The sequence below is a fragment of the Elephas maximus genome, chromosome 6 (assembly GCF_024166365.1).
Source record: "Elephas maximus indicus isolate mEleMax1 chromosome 6, mEleMax1 primary haplotype, whole genome shotgun sequence".
NCBI classification, from domain to species: domain Eukaryota; kingdom Metazoa; phylum Chordata; class Mammalia; order Proboscidea; family Elephantidae; genus Elephas; species Elephas maximus.
The window spans coordinates 67,280,593-67,292,176 of NC_064824.1; the positions used below are offsets into that span (position 1 = coordinate 67,280,593).

Genomic DNA, 11,584 nt, shown 5'->3' on the forward strand with positions numbered 1-11,584 from the left:
GTCAATATTTTGCCCACAGACTCCTTCAATATTGCAACCTGAGGTTTGGAATTTTTCCTTCTGTACTTTCAGCTTGAGAATTGCCAAGCATGTACTTCCCTTTTGATTTTCTGACTCCAAGTCTTTGCACATTTTATTATAATACTTTACTTTGTCCTCTCGAGCCACCCTTTGAAATCTTCTGTTCAGCTCTTTTACTTCATCGTTTCTTCTGTTTGCTTCCATTTACTTCAAGAAGAAGTTTCAGAGTCTCTTCTGTCACCCATTTTGGTCTTTTCTTTCCTGTCTTTTTAATGACAATTTGCTTTCTTCATGTATGATGTCCTTGATGTCATCCCACAACTCATCTGGTCTTCAGACATTAATGTTCAATGTGTCAAATCTATTCTTGAGATGGCCCCAAATTCAGATGGGATATACTCCAGGTCGTACTTTGGTTCTCATGGACTTGTTTTAATTTCCTTTAGCTTCAATGTGAACTTGCATATGAGCAATTGATGGTCTTTTTAGAAGCTGGCCCCTGGCCTTGTTCTGACTGATGATATTGAGCTTCTCCATGGTGTCTTTCCACAAAAGTAGTCAATTTGATTCCTGTGTACGCCGTCCAGTGAGGTCCACATGTATAGTTGCCATTTGTGTTGTTGAAAAAGGTATTTGCAATGAATAAGTCTTTGGTCTTGCAAAATTCTATCACGCAATCTCCTGCATTGTTTCTATCACCAAGGCTATATTTTCCAGCTACCGATCCTTCTTTGTTTCCAACTTCTGCATTCCAATCACCAATAATTATCAATGCATCCTGATCGCATGTTCAATCAATTTCAGACTGCAGAGGTTGGTAAACATATTCAATTTCTTCATCATCAGCATTAGTGGTTGGTGCATAAGTTTGAATAATAGTCATATTAACTGGTCTTCCTTGTAGATGAGTAGATATTATCCTATATCAGCCACAAATGCTGCAAAGTTACTTGGGAATAAAATCTACAGAATATTGGAGCAATCTCCAAGTTGTCATCTAGATATCTGGGATCCTTATCTCACTATAAAATGGCTCCAGGATTCACATATTTTCATTGGAAAAGGTAGAAAATGGTCTGGGAAATTGAGTATAATTGTCTTACGTAATTGTGGTACGGTAATCATTAGATACTCATCCTGCATTATGCTCTGATTAATAGCTGCATTCTGAATTAGGTGATTTTACTGGCTTTTAATGAAGTTTGGAATATTTTCATGGATGAAGATATTTGGGGGCACAAAGGAAAAAAAAGTATGTGATCTTTCCGTTCACATCTCCATCATATAGCTGAGACTCTGAAGCTCAAAAGCAAAGGTTTGATAAGGCTCCAGATGATTTTTAATGCTTCCAAACACTTTTAACAAAAGGTTTCCCATTATACAAAAGTCAAGTGAATGATCTTTTTTTTTTTTTAAACCAAAAATGAATGTGAAGTAAGATTGATGTTGTTCTTTGTCCACATAGAACATCTTATAAATATTCTCTGGCCTTCACATAGGCCAATTATATCTGATATTAATAAGTAGAAAGTCTCAGAGAACTGGTATCTGGCATTCAGAACCAGAAATAGAATAACAGCACATTGGCTTCCAATAATACAACTTCAATAGTTACTTCAGTTTACCCTCTCACACTCTCTACTATCATTTCCCCAAACTGCAAAGCATTTCAAAGAGGAAGTATAACGAGAGGGGAGGAAATGGCACCATTGTGTAATGCAGGGCCTCTTTTTCCATCCAAGATGCCCATAAACATGTGAGTTCGTGATGGGCAGGCCAACCTCCACTACCATACCTCCTTTTCTTCCTCTGTTTAGGTCTCTGGGGTCTGATCAACAATGCTGGTGTTCTCGGAGTGCTGGCTCCCACTGACTGGCTAACTGTGGAGGACTACAGAGAACCTATTGAAGTGAACCTGTTTGGACTCATCAATGTGACATTACATATGCTTCCCTTGGTCAAAAAAGCTCAAGGGAGAGTTGTCAATATCTCCAGCATTGGGGGCCGGCTTGCATTTGGTGGAGGGGGATATACTCCATCCAAATATGCGGTGGAAGGATTCAATGACAGCTTAAGGTAAAGCAAGTTCACTGACTCTTTCCTCAATCATCTTCATTCTGCTACTGAGCTCAAGCAGTGAATATTTTATCAGGCTTAAATTTTTCATTTGATTCTTCTTTGTATTTTTTACTTTTTTCTGAAAATATCTAACTTCCTATTTACTTGAGTGTTTTCCCTTATGTTTTGGAGCATTTTAGTAATAGTTGCTTTAAAGAACTTTTATAAACCCAACATCTGTGTCACCTCAGCATTGGCATTTGTTGATTGGGCAAGTTGAGATTTTCCTGGTTGTTTGTATGCTGTATAATTTTGGATTGTGTTCTGAACATTTGAAATATTATATTATGAGACTATGGGTCTTGTTTGAATTCTATTGAGAAAGTTGATATTTTTGTGTTAGAAAACAACCAGGTTATCTTCAGGTCACAAGACTTCTGTGGGTTGTGATTCCAATGTTTGTTCAGTTTTCAAAGTCTTACTGTCCTATTCAGATCTGTCCCATGTGTGTATCACACAATAGCCAGTCTGGAATATGGAACATGGTCTATTTCATAGTTTGGTTTTTCTCTAAGTATGATCCATGCATTCACATGTAGAGTCCATAAATAACTCTATGGAATCACTTTCCTGAGCTCCTCCCTCTTCACAATCTCCCTAGTACTTCCTCATTCCCTGGGAACCAGAAGCTGGGGTTTAGTTGCCCTGCTCTGCCAACTAGTTCCCACAACTGTAATCATTATGGGATCAGGTGGTGGAATAAAGAGAGAAACAAAAAGCAATATAATTTCTTCGCACCCTCTTAGAACCATACCCAAACCCAGTGCCATAGCAACCCTTATTAAACAGGAAGTTTCCCATCCTTCAGAGTTTTAAGCACCTGCAGGCCCCCACCACTGTTACTATCATTGCTGCCACTGCTGTCACCACAAGATTGCCTGGGGTCTGGGCTTCAAGAGAAGAAAAATGAGGGATTTTCCTCGCTATCGCCGAATATTAGGAGTCACCTTGTCTGCTCTTCAGAAGGTCCCTAGGTGGTGCAAATGGTTTGCATTTGATTAGCTAACCTAAAAGTTAGGGGTTCGATCCCATGCAGCCATGCTGCTAAAGATTATAGCAAGAAAACCCTATGGATCACAGCTCTACTCTGTAACATATGGGTTACCAAGAGTGGGAATTGACTTGACGACAACAGGTTTGGGACTTTTGTTTGTTTTTTTGTGTGTTTGCCTGCTCCTCAAGCTGGAACTAGAGGGCCTCTCTTGGAGCTCTCTCTGTCCACTTTTGAGTTTCGGGATGACTTGAGTCCAGACCAGGGGATACTGGAGTGGGGAAAAAAACTCACTGTTGGTTCAGTGGTATTTCAAATTCTGGTCTTCTTCCCTAACTCACCTACTATCATTTGCTTTTCAAAGTTCTTATCTAGCTACTCTATGCATTCTGTCTACATTTTGTAGCTGTATTCAGTGGGATTTTTTGGGGATTCAGTGGGAGAGACAAGGGGAATGTACTTGATCTATCTTACAGGGAACTAGAACCTATCACTACATATTCAAAGCCCCCAGGTTGCAAGTGGTTGTATCAGTTAAGATTCTGGCAGGAAATGAGGACACACTAAAATTGAGTAAATGCAGCAGTTTGCTTAAGTGACTATTTATAAATGGGGACATCGTATAGGGAAATCCCAAAGTATAGTGTAGTATCTGAGGGCTAATGACAGCAGGGCAATTTCTAACCCATAGAACAGAAGAGAAAAGGAGACAGGGAAGTTTCCAGAACCAATAGATATTGAGGCTGTCACCTTCAGTTGAGGGTTGAAATTAACCAGTGTTGAACCCACAAAGGGAATAACTAGCCCAACATCTTTCTCCTCCCTCCCTCAGATCTACTGCCTGTACTCCCAATGGACTGTACCTGACTGATGCCAGAATATAGTTAAAATACTGGTCAGCCTCCCAGGGTATAGAGGAGGCAGAAGGGTGGAGAAAGAGTCTGGAGAAACAAATAAAAAACACCCAGCTGAGTGGTGTTGTGATAGGCAAGAGACAAAACAAAATTAGATATAATTTTTCCCTTCCAGTCATTTATTTATTTAACTAGCATTTGTTTAAGGTGCATGGTAGCGTTTAGGTTCTAAACCATGGTTTTAGGGTTAGTTCACTAATAAAAAATCAGATTATTCCATTGAGATGAATAAAGCTAGGACTACTCCACTTTATGATTTGAGCAGATTGCCAGGTTCAATTCTTCCAGGAAATAAGCACAATAATGCTAGAGCAGTGCTTCTCAAACATTAGCATGCATTTGAATCGCCTGGGAACCTTGTTGAAATGCAGATTCCAATTCAGTAGGTTGGAGTGGAGCCTGAGATTCTGCATTTCTAACAAGCGCCTCTCCTCACCCCACCCCTCCCTCCAAAAAAAACCATTGCTGTCTAGTCGATTCTGACTCATAGTACTCTAGTCGATTCTACTTATAGAGTAGAACTGCCCCATAGTGTTTCCAAGGAGTAAGTTGGTGGATTCAAACTGCTGACCTATTGGTTAGCAGCCAAGCTCTTAACCACTACACCACCAGGGCTCCAACAAGCACCCAGGTGATGCCAGTGGTCCAGGGATTACACTTTGAGTAGCAAGGCCATGGGGAACCTCCATTAGTCTCCTTGGTTACTCTATAAGCAGCAAAATTATAATAACATGTTTTTATACTTAGAGATTTATTCTACTTGCTCACAAAGAGATTTCAGTTGACGGGTTTGTGAGATTCTGTTTGCAATACAGCTGTTCCATGCCTGAAAGTAATGAATAAAGAGTTTTTATTTCTTTCTAAATCATGGAACTAGTGCTGGAAATAGTATTATGTATCTAGGCCAAAGTCCTGTGGCAGCTCAAGAATTTCTATATACAGGAGGGCTTAGGGGCAGCAGTGTGATTGGGAGAAGGCTGGGACTCTTTAAAGTTGTATTTGCCTAACAAGCATACTGGTTGTTACTTACCTTGCGAGCTTAGTTGTGTGGCTTAAAGCCATTTGTCTCTAGATTATATATTATTTTCAGAGTGGGTAGGTGACAAATCTCAATTTCCCCCCCAGCACTGTTACTTTCGAGATCCTAAAAAGACCAAACTACAAGTGAGTAAAATACAGATAAATTTGGAAGTAACCTTTTTTTTTTAATGTAAACAACACAGCTTTCAACACCTCTCAAGGTCAAGCTGGTATGTATTTTTTTAGTAAAATATACTTCAAACTACCCATAGGTATGTTGCAAGAAAACAGAACCAAAAATAAATTAAATCATAGTTTAAGTTCACTAAAAAATACTTTTTAAATATTCATGGTGAAGATTTTGGTAAAACAAATAATTACTTCCTTATATATTCCAGGTGGGAATACAAACTAAATTTAGGAAATGATGACTCATATACCGGTTCGCTTTAAAGAAAGGGACACCATTATTCCTCTAAAACCTTAATGCTTAGCAAATGAGTAGATTTTTGGTTTTTTGCAGCAATGTGATGAAAGGGCTTGCTGGGTGGCATACTGAGCTGGTTGGTCAAATCAGGATTGTCACACTGCGTCCTTCAGCATATCATCGTGTGTGCTGCAATCTCCTGACATTCCTAGAATGGAGATAAACTTGTCTTTCCAGGACAGTCATTAATTCATTTCACCATAAGATACTTTGAATACTGTGAAGAAACCTGTCCTTGATCTGAATGTTCCTTAATTTAGGGAGATAGCATGGCCCAGGGAGAAGAACAGTGGCCTGGGGGTGGTCCGCCCAGATTCCTTTCCTGTTTTGCCACTAACCAGCCCGCACTTCACCATTCTGACCTTCAGTTTCTTCATCTTCAAAATGAGAAGGGAGAACAAGATGCCCCTTCCAATGCATCCAATCCTGGGATTCCATGAAAACATTCGTAAGAAAATAGTCACCCAAATTGCAAATATTCTCCAAATAAACGTGGATTAAACATTTTCAATGGGTTCTTTTCACAGACGGGACATGAAAGCTTTTGGTGTGCATGTCTCATGCATTGAACCAGGATTATTCCAAACAGGATTTTCAGATCCAATAAAGGCAAATGAAAAAAAACGTGCCATTTGGAAGCATCTGTCTCCAGACATCAAACAACAATACGGAGAAGGTTACATAGAAAAAAGTGAGTTTCTAGGTGGACTTGGGGCCCGTTAGGGTTCAATGTCCTAGACAGCATGGGGGAAATGCAATCATAAATGATAAAATAAGTTCCCTAAAGTAATGCACCAATAAAAAAAAAAAAAATTTTTTTTTTTTTTTTTGCACCAGTAGGGATCCTAAATATGGGTCAAGATTCCCCACTATTCTAGTGCCATCTGTTGCTTCTCCAAGTGTTTATAAACATTTATTGAACATTTTACTAAGTGCCACATTTGATCCTAAGCACCTTATGAATTGTATAATTCACCCTTCAGAAGAACTGTTGGAATAGTGAGCAGAGACTTAGATGAGGTATTCTACCCAAGGTTATACAGCTCCTCCTGGTCATGCCAGGGTCTAAACCCAGGCAGGCTGACTCCAGAGCCATGGTCTTCACCTTTATACATACCTCCTCTTTTGATAAGCACCAACCATACACTCTACATTGTTTAAGGCTTTATGGAGCTTCCAAAAGATGGAGAAGTCTCAGACTCTGACTTTCAACTAGATTATAACCTAAATGACAACAACACATAACCAAGTGAAACTGTAAAAAGTGAGAGGTAGTGAGAGGTAACATAAGCCAAGAGATTGGGTCAGGTATGGAGAAATAATAATAAAGATTAAATAATAATGACTAGCATATACTGAACATGTACCATGTAATGATCGCCATTCTCAGAATTTTACATGAACTCTCTCACTTAAAACCTCCAAATAATTCTATGAAGTAGAGATTATTATTACCCCCATTTTATAGAAACAGAGGCCCAGAGAAGTAACTTGTCTGAAGTTGCACAGCTACAGAGCTGCATTTGAACCCAGGCAGCCTGACTTTAGCGTTTATTTATATTCTGGGCCGCTGCACTACAATGAAGGAGCCCTGGTGGCACAACAGTTAAGTGTTTGGCTGCTAACTGAAAGGTTGGTTGTTCTAGCCCACCCAGTGGCTCCACAGGAGAAAGACCTGGCAATCTGCTCTCATAAAGATTACAGCCTATAAAGCTCTATGGGGCAGTTCTACTCTGTCACATGGGGTTGCTATGAGTCGAAAATCAACTCGATGACACCTAACAACAGCAACAGCACTACAATGTGGACAAGGAGTAAAGACCCTAATTAAATGTCCTGTATCAAGCCCCTGCATCTGCCTCTAACTTCCTGGCCCTGTTAAAGTCCATTAGATACTTCTCAAACACTTACTGAGCTCCTGCTTTGAGCTAAACAGATCCCCACCTATCTTTGGGTCACTCAATCCAATTCAAACTGTGGCCTTAGGGTTGGAAAGTTTCCATGGCTGGTTGGTAAAACTGTCAACTGTGGTAAGATTCTAGGCTAGAAGTTCTCAAGGGGGGCTGAGAGGAAAGTCAGATGTACCATTATTCCTCTAAAACATTAATACCCAGCAAAGGAGTAGATTTTTGTTTTGGAAATGGGGAGGTTTTAAAAAAGGCTGACTATCCCTCCTATCCGCACCATTACACACACAATGTGTATCAACTAGAATATCTGGTTTGACAAGCCCCCCTCCCCCAGGTCTCTGTGATACATTGCTGCCATTAAATGCTCTGTTTCTCACTTACTCATCGCTTTTGAAGGTTCTAAGTAGATTCAGTCTAAGACTGATTAAGACTTCAGAAACAAAATCCCTCATTTTTTCTTTTTTGGTATTTACATTGACACTTTTAAAATGCCTGTGAATATTTCACCAACTTTCTTCTCAAAATTATTGTTGACATGGTCCCAGGTTCAGGGGGTCTGTCCAGGAAGTACCAAAAGGCATGGACCCTAATTTTGCACTGGTGGTTCTTATTAGAGTTTTCCAAGTCAGGACTTCGGCATCAGTCAGACTCACAGTCCCAAAGCAGACTACGAATTTAAGGTCGGCTTTCATTTCCCAGGCTGGAGTTTTTGTTTAAAATAGTCCCTGAGGCATATTAGGTAACCTTTTTTTTTTCTCAGTTAGGCTCTTTGGACAACTTGTAGCTTCTGGGGCCTAAAAAGGAGGATTAAAAATCATACATTTTTCCCTGAGAAGACACCACTCAGGCATGTTTTTAAGAGCATATGAGGAATGTTCCAAGCCATTACCAAGCCTTTTATAAAATACCTACCCTTTTAAAGATGTCTTAAAGACATTTCATGTGCCTGAGAACTGGGATTCATTGAGCTTCCTGAGTCAGGGTGTTTGGAGTGATTCTCCCTTTATTCATTGCATTGTAGAGGCATTACGGTACATGAGCGTACTCATACCTGCCCCACTTCCCCCTACACACACACACACACACACACGCGCGCGCGCGCACCCACACTTCCTATAAACACAGTACTCCCATAAAACCAAATTAGGAATCAAACCCACAACTTGCTAAGCTCAGGGGCCTCATGAACTTTCTGAAGGATCTTTCTCTCATTGCTTTAAAGCAGTGCTTCTCTAAATTTGTGCTTCAGACCAGTAACATCAGTGTCACCTGGAAACGTGTTAGGAATGCAAATTCTTGGGCTCCACTCAAGACCTACTGAATCAGAAACTCTATTCTCTTTCTGGGGTATTCTTCTGCCCCTTTTGAGTTTGAGAACCACTAATATAAAGAAAGCGTTACTGCTATTTTTACTGAGGAATAGGTTAAAAACCATGGCAATGGGCCTGAATTATAATGCCAAATTAAATTCCCTCATATACATCCTTCCTTCCCATCCTACCCTCACGCTCTCTTTTTCCTCTTCTTCCAATGAGTAAACATTCTTTTGTATTTTTTTATAGGTCTAGAAAAACTGAAAGGCTGTACATCCTTTGTAAATGTGGACCTCTCTCTGGTGGTAGAGTGTATGGACCACGCTTTAACAAGTCTCTTCCCTAAGACCCGTTATACTGCTGGAAAAGATGCCAAGACTTTCTGGATACCTCTGTCTCACATGCCAGCAGTTTTGCAAGACTTTTTATTGTTGAGACAGAAAGTAAAGCTGGCTAACCCCAAAGCAGTGTAATCCCAAAGCAGTGTGACTCAGCTGACCACAAATGCCTGCTCCAGGCTATGAAATTGACTGATTTCAAGGGCATGGCTCCTTTTACATCCCATTCCTTACCTACTTCAGCCTGGATTCATTTAGAAAACCATGCTTCTTTTGATAAATAAAGGAATCCCACCATCAGTGGCAATTTCCCAGAGTCCTGTCTCAAGCTTTCTTTCAAAAGAAGGGCAGGCATAGCATGTCACATGGGCAAGACCTGCCCAATATTTAGGCTTTGCCTGCTTGGTATGATGTAAGGCAGACTGCAAAACTTTCTCCTCCAAATGATCTTCACCACTGGCTATAGTCCCCACGCCTCTAGTCCCCACCATTTAGAGCAACTCCTTTGAGTCAGAATTGACTCTGTGGAAAGGGAGAGCAACTCCTTAAATGTTAAATATTTGCCCTTTAGCAAAATATTAAGAAATTAAGTAGAAAACTTTCATAAGTGGATTAGACATTCTGCTATCTTGCTAAAAATAAGGCTCTGAAGGACTGGAACTTTGTTCTAGTAAGCTTTGGTGAGGACAGGAAAAGAATGGGTAATAAAGCATTAGGAGACGTGGTACAAGTTAAGGGGCAGCAGAAAAACACTAGGTGGACTGTCAGTAGGAGGTGATGAAAAGAGAGAAGGAAGAAGAGGGTTAAGAGAAAGAAATAGTTATGAAACAGGAGGTAGGAAGACTTCAAGACAACAAGCCTTCTACTCTGAGGGGAGCTATGGAGGATAAACATCTTATTCAAGGCCACTGCAAACAATGATGCACACCTGGATGTCTGGTGGAAGATGGGAATAACAGAGCAACAGGACACCAACCATTCCAGAGAAGCAAAAATACAGAGCATTTATGTTTATTCCAGTGATTGTAAAAATAACAAGTGCCAGAATATCTGGTACAACTCATACTTGAGGTGGCTGGAAATTCTTCATTTGAGGTGTCTCTGAAGCCCTGTGAAAATAAAGAACTAAATTAAAGGCTCTCTTTAGCCTGCAGTGTGATTAGGCCTGGTTCTTTCTCATATTCATGGCTGTAAAGTAGACTGATCCTGGACTCACACCTCCTCCAAACAAAAAAGTTCCCTAAATGGATATTTCCTCAGATCCTAGAATCCAGTATCACCCTCAAAGGTTTGTGGAATATTTATGTAAAAAAGCCTGGAGTGTCAGAATTCACTTGTACTTTCTGCATCAATGAAGAAGATTAGACTAAAGGGAGCAATTATTCCAAAGTACTAATGGACCACATGAACTACACCCTACGTGACCCCGACACCAGAAGAACTAGATGGTGCCTGGCTACCACTACTGACCACTACTGATCACTCTGGCTGGGATCACAACAGAAAAAAATGTAGAACCAAAAATCAAAATCACAGCAAAGACCAGACTTACTGGTCTGACAGAGACTGGAGGAACCCCAAGAGTATGGCCCTAAAGCACCCTTCTGAACTGGAAGTGAAGCCATTCCTGGAAATCACCTTTCAGCCAAACAATAGACAAGTCCATAAAATAAACAATAACCCAAGAGGAATATGTTCCTTAGAACAATTGATTACACAGGTCAAAAGGACAACATTTGCCCAAAAGCAAAGGTGAGAAGGCAGGATGGGGTAGAAAATCCAGATGAAAGGAAACGGGGAACCCAGGGTGGAAATGGGGAGAGTGCTGACACATTGTGGGAATGCAACCAATACCGTGGAACAATTTATGTACAAACTATCAAATAGAAAACTAATTAGCTCTGCAAACATCACCTAAAAGCAAAATTAAAATAAAAAAAAAAGGATCCCAGACATACTATGTTTCCCTATGGTTGTATTTTTTTTTATTTCAATAAAGAGAAGTGATGTCATGAGTACCACAGGGAGGCAATAGTGTGGACTGTCCTAGTCACTGCGGCTAGGATAGCCCTGGGGATGCTAATGAGCAAAATAAGGGAATCTTAGCTAAAACAAGGTAAGAGCCTCCCAGCACTACCAGGCTGCAATCTAGTAAAAGACTAGTAGGTGACCAGACTTGCCAGTTCAGCTGAAAGAGAGCATCTAGCCAGCATCTGTCTCACAGAGACACGTCCACTAACAACATCCTCAATGTGACAAGTCTCTGTTTCAATGCCACCAAAGAATAAGGAGGTGACCACCTTCCAATCTCATTGCTGATTAGCTCTAGTAATTAGAACGTTCTTTATTATTGTTGAGCCAAAATCTGTAAGTGAAAGGGAGAAGAGGGGAAAAAGGGCTGCTGTTGCCGCTACCATAGTGATAATAAGATTTCACATTCACTGAGTCTTTACAACAAGCCAGAAACCACTC

At 40.3% G+C, this 11,584-nt stretch overlaps 1 protein-coding gene across 1 annotated transcript in view; it reads left to right on the top strand.

Moving 5' to 3' along the window:
- The window catches only part of DHRS9 (dehydrogenase/reductase 9), a 30,598-nt gene extending 21,145 nt beyond the window's left edge, over positions 1–9,453 (top strand). The window contains exons 3-5 of the mRNA XM_049887393.1: positions 1,839–2,097; positions 6,079–6,242; positions 9,024–9,453. Coding sequence (XP_049743350.1) covers positions 1,839–2,097; positions 6,079–6,242; positions 9,024–9,247 — 647 coding nt within the window. The 3' untranslated portion in view covers positions 9,248–9,453. The remainder of the gene's footprint in view (positions 1–1,838; positions 2,098–6,078; positions 6,243–9,023) is intronic.
- Positions 9,454–11,584: the final 2,131 nt, after the last annotated feature.